At 52.6% G+C, this 23,547-nt stretch overlaps 2 protein-coding genes across 4 annotated transcripts; one reads left to right on the top strand and one right to left on the bottom strand.

The window, feature by feature from the left end:
* The first annotated feature begins 4,114 nt into the window (after window positions 1-4,114).
* Window positions 4,115-12,930, top strand: PRRT3 (proline rich transmembrane protein 3). Its single transcript, XM_033210608.1, has 4 exons — window positions 4,115-4,526; window positions 8,287-9,361; window positions 9,566-9,721; window positions 10,484-12,930. Exons 2-4 carry the CDS (start codon window positions 8,344-8,346, stop codon window positions 12,256-12,258), a joined length of 2,949 nt encoding a protein of 982 aa, XP_033066499.1. The 5' UTR covers window positions 4,115-4,526; window positions 8,287-8,343; the 3' UTR covers window positions 12,259-12,930.
* Window positions 12,931-13,078: 148 nt separating this feature from the next.
* On the bottom strand, window positions 13,079-23,410 carry CRELD1 (cysteine rich with EGF like domains 1). Of its 3 annotated transcripts, none has more exons than XM_033210629.1 (11): window positions 23,270-23,410; window positions 22,576-22,768; window positions 22,271-22,353; window positions 19,302-19,412; window positions 18,866-18,957; window positions 17,406-17,582; window positions 17,226-17,321; window positions 15,558-15,641; window positions 15,287-15,382; window positions 14,952-15,086; window positions 13,079-14,101 (listed from the first exon to the last, which is right to left on the bottom strand). In XM_033210629.1, the coding sequence occupies exons 2-11, from the start codon at window positions 22,747-22,749 to the stop codon at window positions 13,887-13,889; spliced, it is 1,263 nt and encodes a 420-aa protein (XP_033066520.1). In that variant the 5' UTR covers window positions 22,750-22,768; window positions 23,270-23,410; the 3' UTR covers window positions 13,079-13,886. The 3 variants fall into 3 exon arrangements, with proteins under 3 accessions (XP_033066520.1, XP_033066521.1, XP_033066522.1); XM_033210630.1 differs by having other exon boundaries at window positions 23,338-23,402; XM_033210631.1 differs by having other exon boundaries at window positions 23,314-23,387.
* Between the last annotated feature and the right edge of the window lie 137 nt (window positions 23,411-23,547).

The raw sequence follows: 23,547 nt of genomic DNA, 5'->3' as shown, positions 1-23,547 counted from the left end.
TAAAGTGGCATCAGATTTCACCAAAAAAAAAAAACAACTCTTGGCTGTGGGCGGTGGCTCCTGCCTGTAATCCCAGCACTTTGGGAGGACAAGGCAGGCAGATCACTTGAGGTCAGGAGTTCGAGACCAGCCTGGCCAACATGGTGAAACCCCGTCTCTACTAAAAATACAAAAATTAGCCAGGCGTGGTGGTGCGCGCCTGTAATACCGGTTACTGGGTAGCTGAGGCAGGAAAATGGCTTGAACTCAGGAGGCAGAGGTTACAGTGAGCTGAGATTGTGCCACTCCACTCTAGCCTGGGTGAAAGAGAGAGACTCTCTCTCAAAAAACAAACAAAAAATCTCTTTAAAAAGATCAGGTTTGTTTAGTTGGTGTTGGTGGAAGCTAAAATCTGAGAAGGAATAGGTTAAGACTCCAGGAACTCTTCAGGCTGCATTTGGCCAGTTTAGTAAAAGAGTATAACTCCCCTTGCCCTCAGAGTTCAGGACAGTGGGCAGAGCACAGAGAAGGTTCGCCAGCCTGCACTGTGTCCCACCTGTTCTCCCTTTTGTTTATTTGCTCATGCCTGCCAGAGCAACCAGCCTGAACGAAAATGCCAGGCAACTGTCCTGGGCTTTGTCTAAGCAGGAGATTTCATCATCGCCAGCCCCATCTTCTTTGCCTCTTCCTTCCCTCTCTTTCCTTGGGGAGTCACAACTTTCAGCTCTGTTGGTTTGAAGTCAACAGAGATCCAAACTGGAGGGCCTATTTTCATGGACTCAATTAACTCCTAACACAGTAGGGGCTGCCTGGAAGGCCTGGGGTTTCCATCTCCCCCACTTTCCTCTCTCAGGTTCTTCCAGAGGGGCAGGAGGGTGTCATTACTATTAAGAGCACTGGTTCTGGCCGGGGCGTAGTGACTCATGCCCGTAATCCTAGTACTTTGGGAGGGCGAGGCAGGCTGATCACCTGAGGCCAAGAGTTTGAGACCAGCCTGGCCAACATGGCGAAACCCTGCCTCTACTAAAAATACAAAAGCAAGACTCTGTCTCCAAACACAGAGCACTAGTTCTAAAGTCAGGCCTCTCCCTTCGTTGCTGTTTACCAAGTTATTGAACATCTCTGAGCTTCAGCTTGCCAGCTGTATAATGAAAAGCATAACACCTAGGGTTGTCATGAGGACTTAAAAAGAATAATGGTGTGTAGCATAGTTTTTGGTAGACCAAGTGCTTGGTAAACAGGAGATATTGACCACCTCTTGTATACTTGGAGTCATCTTTCACTTATCCCCGCCATCCCAGAGTCTCCAGAAGGATGCTGGGAGCTCCATCTGGAGCTGAGATACTCTCCATCCACACCTGCGTCTCGTGTTCCCCACTTAAACATTCACCTCCACCCCAGCCAGTCTCCTCTTTCCATAGGATCAGCTTTCGCCTTGCCTCTAGCCAAAGAGATCCTAATCTCTCTTGCATTTGTTTGGAATTTCAGAACCCCTGCCAGTTGGTGGTTTAGAAACGCGATGGGATTGGGGCCCCTGGTTCCAAAGAGGGCAGCCAGGAAGCAGCCAGATGGCCCTGCATGGACTGGGAGGTCAGGCAGTCACACACCTGCCCTCCTCAGGAGAAAGTGAGGAAGGGAACCGGGCCAGCTCTGAGCCTGCAGAGGGAATCTCAACATCTCCAAAGGAGGCTCCCAGCGAGTTCACAACGGGAAGTGAGAGGAAGGATCCAGACTCCTCAGCTTCTGTAGGGGGCCCTAGCACTGCCTTCTGGCCAATACTGCTCACAGGGGAAAAGATACAGGTCCCCCAGAGGAAGTTAGGATGCTGTCAGGAAGGGAAATGGTTATTGCACAACCCTCCAAAATGTCAATTAGCTATATGTAGAATCAGGATCCAGTTAACTTCCTACAAGATTGTAACAACTGGATAAATCTAACAAGATAAACAACAAACAAATGTAGAATCCTGCATTAAGCGTCAGTCAATAAACCAGTTGTACATGAAGAGATGGGAACACCTTACTACTAGATCAATTGGGTAACAACATGATGTGGCTGCTAGAAACATTAATTCAGTGTGAGGCCGTATGAATGGAGGAGAATCCTGGAAAGGAGAGGTGAAGGTTCAGCTTTACTCCCAACGAGGTTCATTTCCAAGAGTCCTACTTTAAGGGGGCCGTTGTTGAGCTGGTAAGAAGCAAACAGTGAAGAGATCCCACATGGTGAGAACCCAGAATGCTGTCCTGCAAGGAACAGCTGAAAAAGAGTGTTTATTCTGGAGAAAGAAGACTCTAGAGAAATGAGAGATGCCTTTACAATTCTGAAGGGGCTGTCCAACAAGGAAAACAGAGCTGGTTAGGTCATGTGGTGAAATGGGTAAGGCCTGCACTCTCTCCCAGAGTCAAACAGCTGAATGCAGGCCCCACCATTTACCAGCCATTAGGGATGGAATATTCTTCAAACCGCAACATGTCAGACACGACTGGGGGCTGAGTATTGCTTTTCTGTGAGAGCTAGAGGTAGGAAGCCTTTGGGAGGGGGATGTCAGCTCAGCCCTAGGAAGAATTTTTTCTTTTTCTTTTTTAAGTTAAATTTAACATTTTATTTGATACAGGGTCTCTTTTTGTCACCCAGGCTGGAGTGCAGTGGTGCGACCTTGGCTCACTGCAACCTCTAGCTCCTGGACTGAAGTGATCCTCCCACGTAACCCTCCTGAGTAGCCGGGATCCATGTGCGCACCACCACACTTGGCTAATTTTTTTTTTTTTTTTTTTTGGTAGAGATGGGGTTTTGCCATGTTGCCCAGGCTGGCCTCGAACTTCTGGGTTCAAGCAGTCCTCCAGCCTTGGCCTCCCAAAATGCTGGGAATATAGGCATGAGCCATTACACAGGCCAAATTTTCTTCTTTCTTTCTTTCTGTCTCTCTCTCTCTTTCCCTCCCTCCCTGCCTCTCTCTCTCTCTCTCTCTTTCTCTTTCTTTTCTTTTCTTTTTTTTTTTGTGACAGAGTCTCGCTCTATTGCCCAGGCTGGAGTGCAGTGGTCATTGCACTCCAGTGACACAGCTTGTGGTCAACGGACAGAGTGGTCAGTGCGCTCCAGTGACACTCCAGTGGCCATAGCTTACTGCAACCTTGACCTCTTGGGCTCAAATGATTCTCCTGCCTCAGCCTCTGGAGTAGGTAGGACTACAGGCATGTATCACAACGCCCAGCTAGTTTATTATTATTTATTTATTTATTTTTTAATTAAAAAAGTCTCACCATCTTGCCCATCTGGTCTTGAACTCCTGGGCTCAAAATGGTCCTCCTGTGTAGGCCTCCCAAAGTGCTGGGATTACAGGTGTGAGCCACCACACCCAGTCCTGTCTCTTTTTTGATAACCACATATATTTCCTGTGTGGATTTCCCTTAAAGAATTGAGCTTAATAGTGGGTGTTTAGTATATCAAGAGGTGTTCAAAGAAAGACCAGGAACATTTTGACAGTGTTTGCCAGCCCCATTATGCAGACCCATAGATTTTACTACCATGCCTCGGCTAGGCAATTATCTGGTAGGTGCACTAGTTCACGTGCACAATGATATGTTAAGCATTATCCCTGCTCCGTTATCCCTGCTAGCAAAAGGCTAGAAACAACCTGTGTCCAATCACAGGAGACAAGATAAAGAACAATAACTAGCTGACCATATGCTGGAATTCTGAACAGTAGATACAAGAAATGAGATAAATCTATAGATATTTACATGAAAAATGTGCCAGAATATATTGTAAAGTGAAAAAGGCCAATTACAGAAATGTGTACAGTGGCCGGGCACGGTTGGTCACCCCTATAATCCCAACACTTTGGGGGGCTGAGGTGGGCTGATCACCTGAGGTCAGGAGTTCGAGACCATCTTGGCCAACATGGTGAAACCCTGTATCTACTAAAAATATAAAAATTAGCCGGGCATGGTGTTGCATGCCTATAATCCCAGTTACTAGGGAGGCTGAGGCTGGAGAATCACTTGAACCTGGGAGGTGGAGGTTGCAGTGAGCCGAGATCACCACGCCACTGCACTCCAGCCTGGGCGACAGAGCAAGACTCCGTCTCAAAAAAAAAAAAAAATTGTACAGTATGACGTCATTTCTATTTAAGATATACATGTAATTGTGCATTGAAAATAATCTGAAGGATACATACCAAGCCGTAGGTAGGATTTACCTAAAAGGATATAGGGATACAAAGAGGAAGTGAGCTCCCCGTCCCATGAGGTATGCAAGCAGAGGCTAGCTGCCCCGTTTTCAGGGATGCTGCAGAAGGCATTTCCACATTCCTCAGAAATGACTTCAGTTCCACTCAGCCCTGAGAATCCCTGAGTGAGGGGAAGTCAGGGTTGGGAGAAGAGTCCACCCCTAAGGGGAAAGAGTTAAGCAGGGCTGCGCTCCTGTGGGCGGGCTCGCGATCTGCAGCGCCGGGCTCTGTTAGCCGAGTCTGAGCATCTCGGAGGATGCGGCGCGGCGAGCAGCTGCAGGGACGCGCGCAAGGTGAACGCGGGGGCTGCGGCGCGCAGGTGAGGAGCTGGCCCAGGGAGGGGGCGATGGCGGGGCCCCGGCGGGGAGCGTGGCCTGCTGCCCCCGTCGCGGGCGCAGGCGACAAGGCCTGCACGGCGCCCACCCCCATCCAGCACACTGCGGGAAGGCGCGGAGCCAGGGAGAGCGGAGACGGAGGACGAGAAGGAGGAGGAGGAGGAGAGGTAACCCGAGATGGACCAGCTCCGAGGCTGCCCTGCAGCGGCCTCGCCCTGCCCCCAGGCCGGCCTCTCCCCAGTCCCTGCGACAGAGAGATCCGCCACCCCCCACAGCCTCTCCAGCAGTGGGAGCCCAGGGCTGGGCAAGCGCCGGCCTTGTCCGCAGGTGCCCACATCTCTTGGGTTGGCGGTGGTAGGCAGATGGCATGTTTATCTTTGGAGGCCCCATTCAGCCGTCCAAAGGCAAAGCTTTTTGGACCTCATGTGGAAGATGAGCCTCCGAGGGTTTCACAACCCCGATTGTGTCCACTCAGCTGTGTGACCTTGGGGGAGTTGCTCACCCTCTCTGAACCCCCGTTTCTTCTTGTGAAATGGCTAGTCCCACACCTTGTATTGGGAGGGCGGAATGACATGTTGCTAAGCTTAGCACAGGAGCCTAACTGAGGAAGAACTAAACACAGGAGCACTGTTTTTAGCCAGTACCTGTGTTAGGGGCCTCTCAGCACACCCCTCCTCTCAACCCTGGAGCTAAGCCCTGTCTCTGGGCCCCCAGCACCTATCCTAGACCAGGAGCAGCCCACGGGGCTCCGTGAATGTTTGAGAAATGAACTAACAAGGCTTTAAGACAGAGTCTAAACTCGAGTTTGGAGGATGGGACTCAGAGGTCTTTGAACCCCTTGAAATTGTCCACAACTTTTGGTGAGCCTGGATCTTTCCCCGGGAGGGCATCAGGGATTTTCAGTGGCTTCTTAAGGTGTCTGTGAGCCACCACGGGTGAAGAGCCTGGAAGCTCTGGGGACAGCTGCTCCCCAGAGAGGAAAAGAGCAGGGCCTCTGCCCCTAAACACACCCAGGCTTCAGCTCTCACACCCTCCATGTACCCTCTCCTGGTGGTGCCTCCCTGGCCCACCGACAGGCTCTCAGGAACAGGAACTTTTAGGGGATATCCACCTGGGGCCAGGTATATACTGGAGGCTGCAGGTTTGAAATAAGAGATTATTACAGAATCAGACCAGGGTGACAAGTGTCCAGGAAGGTGAGGGAAGGAAGGCGGGAAGAGGCATGTCTAAGCTGAAACAAGCCACCATCCTATCTTACCTGGGTGTTTACACTGGCGTCTCTCTCCCCGTCTTTTTTTTTTTTTTTTTTTGAGATGGAGTCTCGCTCTGTCGCGCAGGTTGGAGTGCAGTGGTGCAATCTTGGCTCACTGCAACCTCCATCTCCTGGCTTTCAAGTGATTCTCCTGCCTCAGCCTTCCACGCAGCTGGGATTACAGGCACACACCACCATGCCTGGCTAATTTTTGTATTTTTAGTAGTGATGGGGTTTCACCATGTTGGATAGCCTGGTCTCGAACTTCTGACCTCAAGTGATCCGCCCACCTAGGCCTCCCAAAGTGCTGGGATTACAGGTGTGAGCCACAGCACTTGGCCTCTCTCCGTTTTTTAAAACACGAATAAGGCTTTGTCATCCCCGTGCTTCCCATCCCCACTAGCTGCCTGTGACATGTGGAATAAAATTCAGGTGCCGCGTCGTGGCCTACAAGACACCTGTGACCTCACCTCCGCCTTCCTGATTTTCATTTCCTGTGCTCCAGCCGCACTTGTGTTCTTTTTTTTTTAGACAGAGTCTGACTCTGTCGCCCAGGCTGGAGTGCAATGGTGCAATCTCAGCTCACTGCAACCTCTGCCTCCCGGGTTCAAGCGATTCTCCTGCCTCAGCCTCCCGAGTAGCTGGGATTACAGACACCCGCCACCATGCTTGGCTAATTTTTGTATTTTTAGTACAGATGGGGTTTTGCCACGTTGGCCAGGCTGGTCTCAAACTCTTGGCCTCAAACAATGTACCAGCCTCAGCCTCCCAAAGTGCTGGGATTACAGGCCTGAGTCATTGTGCCCTGCCCACGCTCCTATTCTTGGTCTGCAGTCCAATGCTCTAACCCTGAGCTATACCCCTCCTTCCTATTCTTATTTCTGGAACTCACCCAGCTCATTCCTGCCTCAGAGCCTCTGTACTTGCTGTTCCTTCTGCTAAATGCCTTTTCCCCAAATCTTCAAAGAGCTGACTCTTTCTTTTTTTTTTTTTTTTTTTTTTTTTTTTTTTTTTGAGGCGGAGTCTCGCTCTGTCGCCCGGGCTGCAGTGCAGTGGCCGATCTCAGCTCACTGCAAGCTCCGCCTCCCGGGTTTACGCCATTCTCCTGCCTCAGCCTCCCGAGTAGCTGGGACTACAGGCGCCCGCCACCTCGCCCGGCTAGTTTTTGTATTTTTAGTAGAGACGGGGTTTCACTGTGTTAGCCAGGATGGTCTCGATCTCTTGACCTCGTGATCCGCCCGTCTCGGCCTCCCAAAGTGCTGGGATTACAGGCTTGAGCCACCGCGCCCGGCCAGCTGACTCTTTCTTATTCAGCATTTAGCTTAAACGTCACCTCAGAGAGGACATTCTGGTACCCCCTGTGTAAATGGCCTCTCATCCATCTCTTAGCCCTCTTTTATTTTCTTCATAGCTCATCTTATTTAAAAGTATGTATCATCTGTCTCTCCCCTAGAATGCCGTTCGCGAGGGCAGTCTCATCAGTCTTTTCACTGCTTTATCATCAGGGCCTGGCACATAGTGTGTGTGCAAATTATTTGTTGAAATAGTTAAGGGGAATGGAGAGACAGAAAGCTTTCTGGACAGAGGGAAAAGTGAAAGGGTTCTAATGCATTTCAAGCATCAGGTATGAACCTCACTCATATGTGTTTGGTTATTTAAGTCTTATAAGAGCCGCCTCAAGTTAGACAGGCTTATTATCCCCCATTTTACTGATGCAGAGAGGTCAAATGACTCCCCCAGGAAATGAAGATGCTGGGATTCAAACTCAGGCCCCTCCCCAAAGGCAGGTGCATATTCCTCTCCTCTCCCTCTCCATCTCTCTCATTTTTGAAATGGGCTTTAGGAATAACATTTCAGGCTGGGCGCAGTGGCTCATGCTTGTAATCCCAGCACTTTAGGGGGCCAAGATGGGCAGATCACCTGAGGTCAGGAGTTCAAGACTAGCCTGGCCAACATGGCGAAACCCCATCTCTTAAAAATATAAAAATTAGCCAGGTGTGGTGGCACATGTCTGTAACCCCAGCTACTCAGGAGGCTGAGGCAGGAGAATCACTTGAACCCTGGAGGCGGAGGTTGCAGCAGTGAGCCAAGATCACGCCACTGTACTCCAGCCTGAGCATCAGAGTGAGACTATGTCTCAAAAAAAAAAAAAAAAAAAAAAAAAGAACAGGATTTCAGCAAGTGAAGGAGAAGGGAGAGAACATTTCCGCAGAAGCAAAGGCATGGGAGTCACACAGTCCAGTGGATGTTGGAGGACAGATGAACAGCCTGTGGTGGCCAGGGTCTTGGAAGGCCAGGAGAGGAGCTTATGTTCTTTCCTGAGGGAAATGGGGAGCCACTGAAGGTTTTAAAGCAGGCAAGTGCCACATCCAGCAGTTTTAAAAGCAGAGAAGCTGCTGCCTTGCATTGTTTTTCTTTCCTGCCAGCCCCTTGAGGAAGGCATGGGGGCCCCCAGCCCTCACATGTCATTCCCCCTGTTTTTTTTTTTTTAGGCTCATCCAGTGAGGACTGGAAGGTGGGGGCTTTAGGCCCAGGCATCGGAGTAGACCATGGCCTCCAGCCCATGGGGCTGTGTATGTGGCTTCCTGCTGTTGTTGCTGCTGCCACTCCTGGGGACTGGCCCTGCCCTGGGGAGAGGCTTTCCCAGGCCACTTGAAAACTCCAAAACCCCTATGATTCCTGGAGCCCACCCTAAGGGCTCTCTGGGCTCAGAGCCCCACTCGTTTGACATCTACCCGGACAACCTCAGAGCTGAGAGTCACAGGAACTCTGATGTCCGCCATGCCCCTGCTGACGAGATGCCTGAGAAGCCTGTAGCCTCTCCCCTTGGGCCAGCCCTGTACGGGCCCAAAGCAGCCCAAGGGGCTCAGAGAGAACGACCCCCAGTAACTGATGACCTCCAGATGGCTCGAGGACAAAGCTCCCACGGCTGGACAGGACCTCTGGATTCACAAGAGCTTCTGGAGCAAGAAGCAGTGGCTCCGCACCCAGTGGGCCACCCTCATCTCACTTTCATCCCCACAACTCCCAGACTTCAACTCAGGGTAGCCACAGTTCCTCCCTCCCTGCAGCACGGAGGCCAACAGGGACAGCAGCCACCTAGAGATAAGGGTCTGAAGGCCAAAACCAAGAGCAGGGTCCCACCCACTTCTCCCTCAGACTACCAGGGCCCACCCCACACCCTTGTTCCCCACTCAGGTACTGTCAAGAGGCCAGTCCTGGAAGGACAGGGTGGGTTTGAGGAACACTTCCAGGAGGCAGCTCAAGGCCCCCTCTTCACCCAGCAGGATCCAGCAGCCTCTGATGTTGGCTCAGTACCCTCAGTTGAGGTGGTGTACTCTCAGGAGCCAGGGGCCCAGCCAGACTTGGCATTGGCCAGAAGCCTTCCTCCTGCTGAGGAGCTGCCGGTTGAGACCCCCAACAGGGCTGGAGCTGAGGTGTCCTGGGAAGTCAGCTCCCCAAGTCCGCTGCCCAAGCAGGTTGACCTCCCTGGTGCTAAGGATTCACCAGGACTCCAGCCCATGGATCCACCTGCCTCAGAGGCTCCTGATGGGCCGTCCAAGCCAGGTTGGTATCAGTGAGCGTGCTGAGTGATGTTCCGGGACAGCTGGATGCCTCAATTCTGTTTGACCCTGGGTCCCTCTAGGTCTCATTTTCCTCTCTGTGGCAAATGAAGGTGATTGTGACTCAATCCTGAGGGATTAGGAGCACCATAGGAGGGTCAGGTAACTACTGCTTAGTTATAGTCAGATGACTACTTTGTCATTTCAGAGACAGCAGCAATGAATGGAGCAGACCCCATCTCCCCCCAGCGGGTGAGAGGAGCCGTGGAGGCCCCAGGCACCCCCAAGCCCCTCATCCCTGGTCCCTCAGACCCTGGCCCAGCTGCAAACCACACAGAGAGCCCCATGGGGGCCCTGCAGCCAGGTGAGGGCATGGCTGGTGTGTGGGGAGAGGGAGTGCTCTGTCCAGTAACTGAGAACCTCTGTTGGGGGTGTGTGAGGGGTGGCGGGCAGGGAATGAATGGAGACAATCACCTGCTTAAAGGAGTTGCCCAGGGCCTCCTTCAAACAACCTAGAATAATAAATTCATACTCACCGGGAAATCTGGGAGAAGTCATTTGCCCTTTTGGGGCTAGAATGTTCTAATATGTAACATGGGTATGTTTTAGAACAACAACAAAAAAATACAACAATTAGCTAGATGTGGTTGTGCATGCCTGTAGTCCCAGCTATTCTGGAGGTTGAGGTGGGAGATCGCTTGACCTGGAGGTCAAAGCTGCAGTGAGCCCTCATTGCACCACTGCACACCAGCCTGAATGACAGAGTGAGAACCTGTCTCAAAAAAAAAGAAAAAGAAAGAAAGAAATTTCATTGTCCAAGCCACGTTCCAAGAAATTCTTATTCCTTGGCCTCCAGACGATTTTAATATGCAGCCCATGTGTCGAACTGCTGGGGTACTGATAGTACCCTCAATAAAAACGATAGGTGACATCCATTTAGCACTTACTGGGTGTTGGGCACCATGCTAAACATTCCATCTTCTTCATAACCCAGTGAGGCAGGTGCTGTTATCTCCATTTTGCAGATTTGCTTGGAAAAGTTAAATGACTTGCCAACCACACTAGAGGGTGATGGAAAATCAAAAGCACTTTTCAAAAGGCGGTTTTAATATTGTTATCATTGCAGATGACGCCGAGGAGTGGCCGGGGCGCCCCCAAAGCCATCCCCCAGCACCCCCAGTCCAGGCCCCCTCGACGTCACGCCGGGGCCTCATTCGAGTCACCACACAGCGAGCCCTGGGCCAGCCTCCCCCTCCGGAGCCCTCAGCCAGCTCCATGGCTTCAGCCCCAGCCTCCAGCCCCCCAGCCAATGCCACTGCACCCCCGCTACGCTGGGGCCCCCTGCGGCGGGTCCTGAGCTTCTCCTGGGAGCTGCACGTCTACGGGGTGGGGGTGCTCTTTCTGCTGCCCGCGTTGTTGGCGCTGGCTGCGCTGGCAGCCGCCCCAGCAGGGCCCCGGCTGACATTGGTGGCCGCGGTGCTGGTGCTCGTGGCTTCGGGGCTGCGATCCGCCTACATGCTTACAGACCCTTATGGCTCGCAGGCGCGGCTGGGCGTTCGCGGGGGCTTGGTGCTCTACAACCTGCCCTTCCCCTTGCTGCTCACGGCGCTGGCAGCCCTGACTCTGCTCGGCCTGGGCGCAGGGCTGCCGCCACCGCTGCAAAAGCCACTCCTGCTGGGAGCAGTGGCGTTGGTGCATGGTGTGGGGTTGCTCGCAACAGACCTGCTGTCCACATGGTCTGTGCTCAACCTCCTGACGCAAGGCTTGTCGTGCGCCTGGGGCGCGGCCGTGGCTTTAGGCACACTCTGCCTGTGCCGTCGCCGCCTGCTGGACGGCCCACGGGGCTGGGATGCAAGCCCGGGCCCTCGGCTGTTGGCCGTGGCGGGCGCGCTGGGGCTGCTGGCCAGCGGCTTGCAGCTGGCGGCTGCGCTCTGGCTGTACCCGGGCCCAGGTCGCGTGGGCCGCTTCTCGTGGGCCTGGTGGGGTGTCCACTTCTGGCTGCGCCTCCTGGAGCTGACATGGGCGCTCGCCCTGTCGCTGGCCGCGGTGGCTGCCGCGAGACCCAGGCCGCCCACGGAGCACGCTTGCTGGGCTAAGCTGATGCGTCTGGCGTGCCCGGCGCCGTCGGGCAAGAGCGAGGTGCCGGAGCGACCCAATAACTGCTATACGCGGCCCAGCAGCGTTGGTGCAGGCAGCTTGGACATCAGCAAGAGCCTCATCCGCAACCCGGCGGAGAGTGGGCAGCTGGCCACGCCCAGCTCAGGCGCCTGGGGCTCGGCTGCGTCGCTGGGTCGCGGACCCCAGGGTGGCCCAGGACTGTCCCACAACGGTGTGGGACCGGCGCCATCGCTGAGCGAGCTGGATCTGCGGCCGCCATCGCCCATCAACCTGAGCCGTAGCATCGACGCCGCGCTCTTCCGCGAGCACCTGGTGCGAGACAGTGTGTTCAAGCGCTGCGGCCTCCGCGGCGTGGCCTCCCCGCCGCCTGGAGGCGCTCTGCGGCCGCGTCGGGGCAGCCATCCCAAAGCCGAGCTCGGCGACGCTGGCTCCTCGCTCCTCCGCGGCCGCTGCAGGTCACTCAGCGACGTGCGCGTGCGCGGGCCGGTCCCACAACACGTAGTGGAAGATCCCGACGGGGCAGCCGCGGCGGCTTCTGGCAGCTCCCTGGACAGCTTCTCCAGGGGCTCACTCAAGATCAGTTGGAACCCCTGGCGCCACGGGCTGTCATCAGTGGACAGTCTGCCCCTAGATGAGTTGCCCAGCACAGTACAGCTACTGCCTGCCCCGACCCCAGCCCCTGACTCTACCGCTGCTCGGCCGGGGAACGGCCAGGGAGAGGTCCAGCCGCGCAGCAAGCCTGGGGAATCCCGCAGCGCCTCCAGTGATACCATCGAGCTTTGAGGAGCGGTCCTGACGCAGGGTTAGGACCCTGGCCGATGCCCACATGGCATGGCCGACTGGGACAGTTTAGCCTTTAAAAAATGGGCATCCTGGCCGGGCGCGGTGGCTCACGCCTGTTATCCCAGCACTTTGGGAGGCCAAGGTGGGCGGATCACGAGGTCACGAGTTCGAGACCAGCCTCTTAGTGTCGAACATAGTGAAACCCTCGTCTCTACTAAACATACAAAAAAATAGCCAGGTGGCACACGCCTGTAGTCCCAGCTACTCGGGAGGCTGAGGCGGGAGAACTGCTTGAACGGGAAGACGGAGGTTGCAGTGAGCCGAGACCACGCCATTGCACTCCAGCCTGGGTGACAGAGTGAGACTCCGTCTCAAAAAAAAAAAAACAAAAAGACATCCCCAGGCCTCCACCTGACGACAGCCCCCCGGGGGACAGCCAGGTTTGAACTCACCCCACCCCCACGCCCTGTTTTTTGCTTTTAATATTTCTGGTTTTTTTCAGCCGGTATTTTGCACAGAGGCCGTGTCTTATGCGGAATACAGGGTGGGTATGCATGGATTTGGGCATGAAGAACAGGGAGCAGGTGCCCCAGACTCCCCAACATGGAGTGATGAGCCTCGCTTGTCTAGATTGTCCTCTTTGTGCCAAAGAAATAAACCCTTAGGACTTGGCTCATGCTTCCCACTGGCCATGCCAGGATCCTGTATTCATAGGAGGAAGGAGAGACTGGAGGCCCTGCCTCCCAGTCATTCTAAGTCCTGTGTATTGGACAGAGGGGAAGAGTTCGAGGAAAGGTTGCTTGAGGCTTGGAGGCCCTGGTCATAATGGCGACCACACTTATTGAACATCTCTTGTGTACTGTCCAGGTCTTCACATTTATCACCTAATTCTCATGTTAAGTCTTGAGTGGAAAGCATTATGAAGCCCATTTGAGGAAAGAGAAGAGTGAAGTTCAGAGGCAAAAGTCATCTGTCCAGGGTCCTTTGCCAAATGACAGCTGGCATGGAACCATCCTAAGGCTGGTTCCTCTACCCTCCTTCTCCTAACAGCACTTCAGGGGCAACCTTCTCCTCTATCTTTTCTCCACTCACCATCAGGGAATCCCTCAATTTCCCAGGATTCTAGGAAATTTCCCTAACGTGGGGGTGGTGGAACAGGTAGTAAGACTGAAGCCTTTTAACTTTCCAAGACCTTTCTTTATTTCCTGAGATGAATAAATAAATGGCAATGAGGGGTGGGGATGTGGTGAACACAGAACGAGCTGGCAGCATGCAGCTGGCAAGAGGGGGCTGTGACGGCCCCACCACTGTGAGGACCCCCTCATCCTGAGCAGGGGCCAAAGCTCACTAGCAGCCACCATTAAGGAAAAACTTCTGAAATTCACACATTGTGAAGCCTGCCAGTCCCTGCCAGGTGAAGAAGTCATGGTATCCACCTTCAGGGCTACTTTTTACCCTAGGGGCCTTGTCTGCCCAGACCTGGGTACCTGGGCTGCTCTGTAAGGCAGGTAGGGTTGCTTACCCCACTCTCAAAAATAAACCAAGCTGTCCTGAGTGTCCAGCAGGAGGGCAGCCCAAGCTCTGGGGGCAGCGTAGGTGGGAGGAGATCCTACAAGTGGTGGCCGAGATTATCTGCCCTTGATGAAGCCCTCCAGCACACGGTCACTGCGCTCTGACAACCAGTAGCCAGTCATGGCCGCCACAGCCCCAATGAAAATGGCAGTGAACACCAAGTCGCCCTTAGCAGCCAGCGTGGCCAGTGCACAGATGATGACGCCAAAGAACATCTGCTGCAGCACCACCAACTCGTCCTCTGTCATCTCTGAGAAGAAGCCCGCCGACTCTGCAGAGGAGCGAGAGATGCAGCCTGGCACTCGTATCCCTGTTCCTGGCAGTTCTTGGAGCCTCCCCAGAACTCCCATGCACCTGATCATCATGGCCACCAGGCCTGCCCAGCAAGCCAGGCACACAACATTTACTGCTCAAAACCACTCTGCAAGAGGCAGTTATACCATCCCTGTCTCACTAAATGGGAAAGTGAGGCTCAGAGAGGTAAAGGGGTTGGACTGGCCAAGGCCATGTGGTAGACAAGTTGGGGGCAGAGCACTTATTACATGTATGAGTCTCGTTCCACGGTCAGACTGTCTGGATTGGGATCCCAGCTCTGCAACTTGCTTGCCATATAGCCCTGGGAAAGTAGCTTCATCTCTCTGCATCTTAGTTTTTACATAGTTAGAATGCGGATGAGAACCCGACCTCCAGCGTCGGGCTGTTTCAGGGGTTAAATAAGTTAAGATGAGGAATGCACCTAGAACAGCATCTCACACAGTAATTGCTGGGGAAATGGTCCCTGCCATCATTGTTGTGATTACCCTGCATCTCACCACACCCCCGGCCTAGGACAGCTCTCAGCAGGCCAGGGCAAACACTGATCCCATTGCATAGATGAGGAAACAGGTTAGGGAGGCAGACTGATTTGATGCCAAGTCTGATTCCCTTTGTACCCTGGAAAGTGTAAGGCTGCTGAGAGCCAACCTGGAGATCAGACGTACAGTCTGGTCTCAGTGCAGTCTCCAGGGGGCTGGGTGGCAGTAGGGGTGGGGCAGGACTCGAGCTGCCACTGCTACCTGGGGAAGGGGCTTGCCTGCCCTCCCTCTGAATGAGGACCTCCCCTCTCCCACCCTAGGGCTCACCTGGGATCTGCTCCTTCACACAGATGCCTTCTATCTGCTTGTAGCCCTCGGCACAGATGCAGCGATAACCGCCCTCGGTGTTTTCACACTGCTCATTCTCTCCTGGACACACCTCTGTCTCACACTCATCCACGTCTTGGGGGAAAAGGAGGGGTCAGAGTCCTGCTAGGGCCCCCCACCCAGCACCTCGACTCCATCTTGTCCATCTCTCAACACTACCCTCTGCCCTTGCAGAGGCAACATTCCACCCTTCCTTCCCCATATTCCAGCCCCTTCACCATTCATGCTGGGTGAGGCACTCCCAGGTGCCTGTGTCCCATCAGCAGGAGACTCACCGAGACACTTGGAGCCCACCTGCTGGTAGCCAGGGCTACACTTCTTACAGCGACCTGGCCCTGCCCCCATGCAGCCTAGGCAGGCCTTGGCACAGTCTGGAGAGAGGAGAGAGATGAGGGTGAGATGTGCTTCTAGGCCCAGGAGAGCCATGCTCCAGAAGAGGAGGCCTGGGGGTGCTCTGAAGCCTGAGAAGGGGAAGGTTTGGAGGGACAGGTGTGGAGCAGCTCCTCCTCCCCTCCTCACATCCCCACTGCAGAAGCAGACACTGACCTCGGCACTCATAGGAGCCCTCAGTGTTCACGCAGAATTGGTCGGCTCCACAGTTGGCTCCCTCTGTGCCACACTCATCAATGTCTGCAGAGAGGTGAGCAGGGTGAGAATTCTGATCCCTATTTAGTAGGGAAGCTGAGGCCAGAGCCATTGGGGAATGGTCTTGCCTGGGATTAAATGGTATGGCAGGGACTGCAAGCTGTCTACCAACACAGAAGCAGACGTGCAGCTGGACCTCAGGCTGCCCAGCCAGAGACCACATTTTCCAACCTGTCTTGAAGCTAAGTGTGTCCCTGTGATTGAGTTGTGGCCAACAGGATGTAAACAGGAGTGGTGAGCTCCACTGTTAGCTTGGTCTTAAAACAATGCTTGGACTCCTCAATGCACTTTCTTTCCCTTCTCCCTTCCTGAGTGCTGAGACATGGGACACGGAGATGCCCAGGACTCAGCTTCCACCATGCAGACAATGCCCAAGGGGATGATTGTACAGGAAGTTACAGGAATGATCTGGGTACTGGAATGATTGTGACCAGCAGAGCTCCCTGCCAGCCTGGACTACTCACGTTGGGACTGTAATATGAGGAAAAAAAATAAACCTCTACCCTCTAGATTCTTTTTTTTTTTTTTTTTTTTGAGATGGAGTTTCGCTCTTGTCACCCACGCTAGAGTGCAATGGTGTGATCTCGGCTCACTGTAACCTCTGCCTCCTGGGTTCAAGCAATTCTCCTGCCTCTGCCTCCCGAGTAGCTGCGATTACAGGCACCTGCCACCACGGCTCGCTAATTTTTATATTTTTAGTAGAGACTGGCTGGTCAGGTCTTAGTAGAGAATGGCCAGGCTGGTCTTGAACTCCTGATCTCAGGTGATCCACCCCCCTTCGGCCTCCCAAAGTACTGAGATTAGAGGCGTGAGTGAGCCACCATGCCCGGCCAACCTGTATATTCTTTAAGCCACAGTCTTTTGAGGATTTTTGTTATAACAGCTTAGCCTCTACTCTAGTCTAAGTAAGTGGCTAGGCTGGGACCAAACCAAGTCCTGAACCCAGGTTTCCTGACGCCAAGTTCAGGGTCCTCATTCTCCTGGCCAACCCTTCCTCAATTTTTTTTTTTTTTTTTTGAAACGGAGTTTTGCTCTGTTGCGCAGGCTGGAGTGCAGTGGCACGATCTTGGCTCACTGCAAGCTCCGCCTCCCAGGTTCATGCCATTCTTCTGCCTCAGCCTCCCGAGTAGCTAATTTTTTCTATTTTTAGTAGAGACAGGGTTTCACCGCATTAGCTAGGATGGTCTCGATCTCCTGACTTCGTGATCTGCCCTCTTTGGCCTCCCAAAGTGCTGGGATTACACGCGTGAACCACCGCGCCTAGCCCCTTCCTCAATTTTTAAGACTTGGCCAAAGTAGCACCTCCTCCAAGAAGCCTTTCCTGATTCCCCATCACGACTTCCACTGAACTAGATCAGAGGCATCTCTCACTGTACACAGGGACTATACTACACAGTACCTGTGTACTGGACTGTAAGTATCTGGTTACTTGTCTGCTTTCCCAGCCAGGTTGAGATGTCCATGAAGGTAGGGCCTAGGCTAGTTTAGCCCAGGCTTGTGTTGAGAGAATGAGGGACCAAGCCCAGGCCCCTGCCCATCTTCCCCAGACCTAGCTAGAGCCCCACTTACCTACACACTTGAGGTGGTGCAGGGCCCAGCCCTTCTTGCATTGCAAACAGTTTGATTCCTCAGGTCCTGAGCATCGGGCACAGGGGCCAAAACAAGCTGGGTAGAATGGGAGCAGCATGAGGATGGGCAGGCAGATACCCCATCTGCCCCTGCCCAGTGCCACACCTTTTGGCTACCTACCCGAACATACCAGATGGCTGGCGTTGCGTTCTGCCTCGAAGTAGCCGAGGCCACACTGGCCACAGGCCTCACCCCCGTAGCCGGCTTGGCAGTCACACTGCCCGCTGCCCCCTCGTGTCCCTTCCCCTTCACACTGCCCGTAGCCACCACAGGGCCTCTCTGTGCCCCCAGGACAGGCTGTGGGAAGACACCGAACCAGGTGAGGTCGTCTATACAACCTTGATATACAAGAGAATATTTTCTGCTCTGCATATCAGTAACATTTTTGGAGAAGAAAATTAATTTTAGTGACATAATATTTTGTCATAAAAGTGAAATTTACTTAACCAATTTCCTCTTGTGGAACCATCAGATTTTACAAACCTTTTATTTATTTATTTATTTATTTATTTATTTATTTTTAGTGACAGGGTCTTGCTCTGTTTCCCAGGCAATGACATGATCATAGCTCACTGCAGCCTCGAACTCCTGGGCTCAAGCAATCCTCCCACCTCAGCCTAGGGGGACTACAGGCTGCACTACCATGCCCCACTTTCTTTTTTTTTTTTTTTTTTTTTTTTTTTAAGAGACAGGGTCTTGCTATGTACCCAGGCTGGTCTCTCAAACTCCTGGCCTCAAGTGATCCTCCTGCCGCAGCCTCCCAAAGTGCTGGGTTTATAGGCACGAGCCACTGCACCAAATATTTTCTTTCTTTTTTTTTTTTTTTTGAGACAGAGTCTCGCTCTGTCGCCCAGGCTGGAGTGTAGTGGCGTGATCTTGGCTCACTGCAAGCTCCGCCTCCCAGGTTTACACCATTCTCCTGCCTAAGCCTCCCGAGTAGCTGGGACTACAGGCGCCCACCACCACACCCAGCTAATTTTTTGTATTTTTTAGTAGAGACAGGGTTTCACTGTGTTAGCTAGGATGGTCTCGATCTCCTGACCTCATGATCCGCCTGCCTCGGCCTCCCAAAGTGCTGGGATTACAGGCGTGAGCCACTGCGCCCGGCCAATATTTTCTTTTACAAAGACTGAATTTGCCATCTTTGCAGCTATCTCTTTATCTGTAGCTTCAGGAAAGACTGTTCTAAAAGAGGCTGGTAGTAAGTTTGGCTCTTGTGCCAGGACTGTGTGTAAGGATAGATGGTGACCATGGAGGCTCCAGGGCAACACCCGCCTCTCCCCAGGAAGATACCATAATCCGATCTGGCATGGGAAATGAAGGGGCTGGGGGGGTCTATCATTTCTTTAATACATGATGATAACCATACTGCATCTGACTCAGTGTAGCCCCTGTACTTTCTCCAAGCCTTTCCCCACTGATTTGCCCATCTCCCCAACCCTGTGAGGCGGGCAAGAACTGAGGTCCAGAGAAATTATCTGAGTAGCCTGAGTTCACACAGCTAGCTAGGGACAGAGCCAGGACTGGATACCTGGACTCGGCGGTCCCCTCCCATCCCCAAGAGCAACTTAAAAACTCACGAAGGCAGGAGGGCCCAAAGGTGCCTGCGGGGCAGCAGAGCTTCAGGGAATCTGAGCACAGCCACTGGAACAGGTCCGGGGCCTCCTGCTGCCTGAAGCAGGGGCAGGGTGGAGGGAAGTGGGGAGGAGGCGCTGAGATAGTGTCAGAAGTGCTGTTCCCATTCCCCCATGCCTGAATCTGTGATTCAACCCCGCTTGGACGTAAGACCCAAAAGGCCATCTGACCAATGCCCTTTCCCCATTTGGCAGAGGGGTAAACTGAGGCTCAAAGTGGTGCACAAGTCCCCCTGCAAGTCCTTAGCAGATCTGGGTTTGGAAGGAGCAGAACCAGGACATGGCCCCCACCATGCAACCCCCTGCTTCTTGGCCAAGTCAAGGCCTTATCACCAGGCCCCACCTGTGACCCACTCCCAGGGAAGGCCCCCTTGCCACTCACTTGTGAAACCACCAGCTCTCCACCAGCTCCTCACTCAGCTCCAGCAGGCGGTGGCACTCGAAGTCCGACTTGCTGCACACGCCCTCCAGCACCTCTACCAGGCGGGTTTCACTGACCGGACAGGGCAGGGCTGGTGGGAAACACGCCCCATCCCGCCCACCACCCTCCTCAGGTCTCTCTCTACCCTTCCTCGTGCCGTGACAATATGAAAGGAGAGGCCATGAGGTACAATAGAAGGGATCATGGTTCTGGGAAGCAGACGGACCTGGGTTCAAATCTAGTGGTAGGACCTTGGGCAAGTCACTTAACCTCTTTGAACCTCTTTGTTTTGTCATCTGTAAAATGGGGACAACAATACCTTCCCTGCAGGTTTGTTGTAACATACATTAGTTCCTGCATCTGAGCAATGGAATATAATACCCTTGCTGGGTAGATATAGCTAAAAATACATCCTATAACAAGTGTTGGCAGGGATGTGGAGAAATTAGAATCCTCCCACACTGCAGGTGGGAATAAAAAGTGGCATCACCACTGTGGAAAAGCAGTTCTCAATAAGTTAAACATGGAATTGCCATAGAACCTGCCAATTCCGGCCGGGCGCGGTGGCTCAAGCCTGTAATCCCAGCACTTTGGGAGGCCGAGACGGGCGGATCACGAGGTCAGGAGATCGAGACCATCCTGGCAAACACGGTGAAACCCCGTCTCTACTAAAAAATACAAAAAACTAGCCGGGCGAGGTGGCGGGCGCCTGTAGTCCCAGCTACTCGGGAGGCTGAGGCAGGAGAATGGCGTAAACCCGGGAGGCGGAGCTTGCAGTGAGCTGAGATCCGGCCACTGTACTCCAGCCTGGGCAGCAGAGCGAGACTCCGTCTCAAAAAAAAAAAAAAGAACCTGCCAATTCCACTACTGGATATAGACTCAAAAGAATGGAAAACAGGTGTTCAATGAAAACTTGTACACAATGTTCATAGCACCACTACTCACAACAGCCAAAAGGTAGAAACAATGCAGATGTCCATCAACTGATGCATGGATAAACAAAATGTGGTACAGCCAAACGAGAATATTATTCAGCCATAAAAAGGAATAAGTATTGATATATGCTACAGTATGGGTGAATCTTGAAAACATTATGTTAAGTGAAACTAGCCAGACACAAAAGGCCACATATTTTATGATTCCAATGAAATCAGCAAATCCATAATTTCTGCTTGACTAACACAAATTAGTGATTGCCAAGAGCCAGAGGAAGAGGAGAATGGGGAGTGGCTGTGTAACAGGTATAGGATTTTTTGGGGGGTAATGAAAATGTTCTGGAACTACATAGTGGTGATGGTTGCACAACATTGTAAATGTTATTAAATGTCCTTAATGGGAAATTTTTTATGTGTATTTTACCACAATTAAAAATATATATATATATATTTGATGCCTTATATCCTGTATTTAAAGGGTCTTACACAGTGCCTGGCATATAGGAAGTGATTTTAAAAAGCAAGTAACGCAGGAGCCATTACAAAGCTGGAAGTGCCTCTGGGGTTGTCTTAGCCAATGCCCTCATTCCTGAATGAGGAAACTCATGCCCGGCAAAGGAAAAGAGAAAATGACCAATGTTACATAATAACAAAACCTTTATTTCTAGTGGGCATCCCAGTTAAGCCCTTTCCACACTCCTATGAAATAGGCAAAGCAGGTATTAATATCCCCATTTTACAGGCGAAGAAACTGTGGCTCTGAGAGGGTAAGAACCGACAACCAGGTCTAACTCTGAGCCTTTGCTGACTTCTCTTCCATTTGACTTTGAAAAGCTGGAGGGCTCAGGACTCAGGGCTCAGGGCTGGGCTTTCTGTATCCTTCCCATGCCTTTCTTTACATACTGACTATATAATGGCTTTCTGTATTATATATACTGACTATATAATGGCTCTCCTCATAATGACTTTCTTTACATACTGACTATATAATGATGACTCTCAAATTTCTGTTTCCAATTCCTACTCTTTTCAGAATTCCAGATTTGGATGGAGTCTACCTGGATGTCTAATGGACATTTCATTTCAGCCCAATACGTTCAAAAAACACCACATCCCACCCCTCCCCTAAACCTTCTCAGTTTCCCATCTCACCATCTTAGAAAACAGCTGCACTATTCACCCAGTTGGTCAGGCCCAAAAATCTAGTAAGCATCTTTTATTCTACTGTTTCTCTATACCCATAATGAATCTATCACCAGGTCCTATTGTTCTCTCTGCAAAATATACCCAGACTGTGACCCCTTCACCATGTCGTCCACTAGATACCACACTAGCTCGTATTGCCTTCATACCTAGATGATGCACTTGCCTCCCAAACTGGTCTCCCTGCTTCCTCCACCCTTGCCCCTTACAGTCTGTTTGCTACATAGCAGTGTGAGTAATCTTTAAAGGTATAAAGAAGACAATATCACTTTTTCTGCTCATAATCTTCCAAGAGCTTCCCATTACACTCCGAAAAAAAATCTAAACTCTTTTCTGTAGCCTTTGAGGCCTAAGCCTCCGCCTTCACCTTCTACCACTCTCCCCTTTGCTCACTCCACTCCAGCCACTTCTTGAATACACCAAGCTCAGTCCCATCGTCTGCCCAATTTCCTTCCTGTCACATAGCTCGCTTCTTCACTTCAGGTCTCTCTGTTCAAATGCCACATCTTGAACACGCTGCCTCCCACCATCCTGCAGTCTACCGTGCTTCACTGTTTGTTCTTTCATCTGACATAATATTATTCACTTACTTATTCATTGCTTGTCTTCTCTACTAGAATGTGAGCTCCAGGAAGGTGGGATTTTGCTTGCCTTGTTTACTGCTATACTATAGATGTTTAGTGCTATTTGTTGAATGAATAAGTGCTCCCCAAGAGTTCCTAGCCCTCCACCAGTAGAGCAGAGATTTGGCAGAGAGGGGAATATACACCCGTTCCCCCAGCAGCCCCTTACCTGTCTTTGTATTTGGACAACTTCTCTTCCTCCCAGGCAGTGTTTCCACCTCCAAAGTTGTCCCGGATGGTTCTCTCCAGGCCCTGGAAACAGAAAATTAATAATAGCTAAGTACAGTGCTTGGCACATGCTAGCACTTCACTGTTCTACTGACCAGGAAACTGAGGCACAGAAAGGCAACCTGCCTAGGGCCATACAACTAGTAAGAGACCAAGATGAAACTTGAATCCACGCAGATTTGCATCCCAGAGTTCCCCACTCTAAATCGCTGTGTTCCCCTCCAAAGAGGCTGCCGGTGCACCCACCTTGTTGAAGCTGTCAACCAGTCCCCGGCAGGTATGACACGGATGGGGCTGAGGCGGGGGAGAAGACTGGGGAGGTGGAGAGGGCTGGAGCCAGATGGGGCCTGGGAGGCTGAGGAAGAGGCTCAGGCCCCAGAGCACAGCTGGGACCAGGCCCTTCGGGAGCCATGGGGCCATCTTTACCCAGGCTGGGGACCTGCAGATAGAGGGCGTGGAGAGGCTTCACTGAAGGAGTCAGGCCCCACGCGAGAAAGAAAAAGGTCTGTTCTGAGGTGCCGTGGCGTTGGGATCTGCGTTATTACAAGCAAAAGAGGCCAAACTGGGTACTGCAGGGGCTGTAGGGATGGGTGGGGAAAGGCGCATAAGATGCAGTTCCCGAAGAGAAATAAGTTATCCCCGTTAGCATGGGTTGGGGAGAGGAAAGTGGCCTCGCTCCTTGGCAAGGGGGCAGAAGTCAGCCTCTTGTTTGAGGGTCTGATAAAGGCTATTAGGGGCCGGATCCGCAGAATTAGGGAGAAGAGATCAGATTCCAAGTACTGAAGGAGAGGAGGCCAGAGGGGTTGTTTTGGGGGAGGTGTCCGGAACCCCGGGCTTTGGGGGAGGAGCCCGGATCCGGATATGAAGGGAAGGGGTCAGATTCAGGGCCTCGCAGAAGGGCAAAGGCACGGCCCACGAGCCGGCAGAGAAGGATCCAGACCCTCGTAGGCCACGGAGGAGGAAGAACCGACCGCCCCAGCTCACGGGCGCCGTGAGCCGTCTCCTCACCGCGTAGCTGCCACAGCCTGCGTAAAACGGACAACCCCCACCCGCGCTGCAGTCCCGGGGGCGGAGCGTGCCGCACAGCCAATGGCAACGGGCCATGTGCCATTACGTCACCCCATGCCAGCCAACCACAGGCGGTACCTAGCTGCACCTGTCCGGGCTTTAAAGGGCCGCGGGGCTAGGGGACGACGTGTGCCAGCCCAGTCGCGGAGA

This window comes from Trachypithecus francoisi, unplaced genomic scaffold (assembly GCF_009764315.1).
Source record: "Trachypithecus francoisi isolate TF-2019V2 unplaced genomic scaffold, Tfra_2.0 Lachesis_group0, whole genome shotgun sequence".
In the NCBI taxonomy this organism is placed as follows: Eukaryota; Metazoa; Chordata; class Mammalia; order Primates; family Cercopithecidae; genus Trachypithecus; species Trachypithecus francoisi.
The sequence above is the reverse complement of the archived record's forward strand: the minus strand, read 5'-3'. Positions and strand labels throughout refer to the sequence as shown.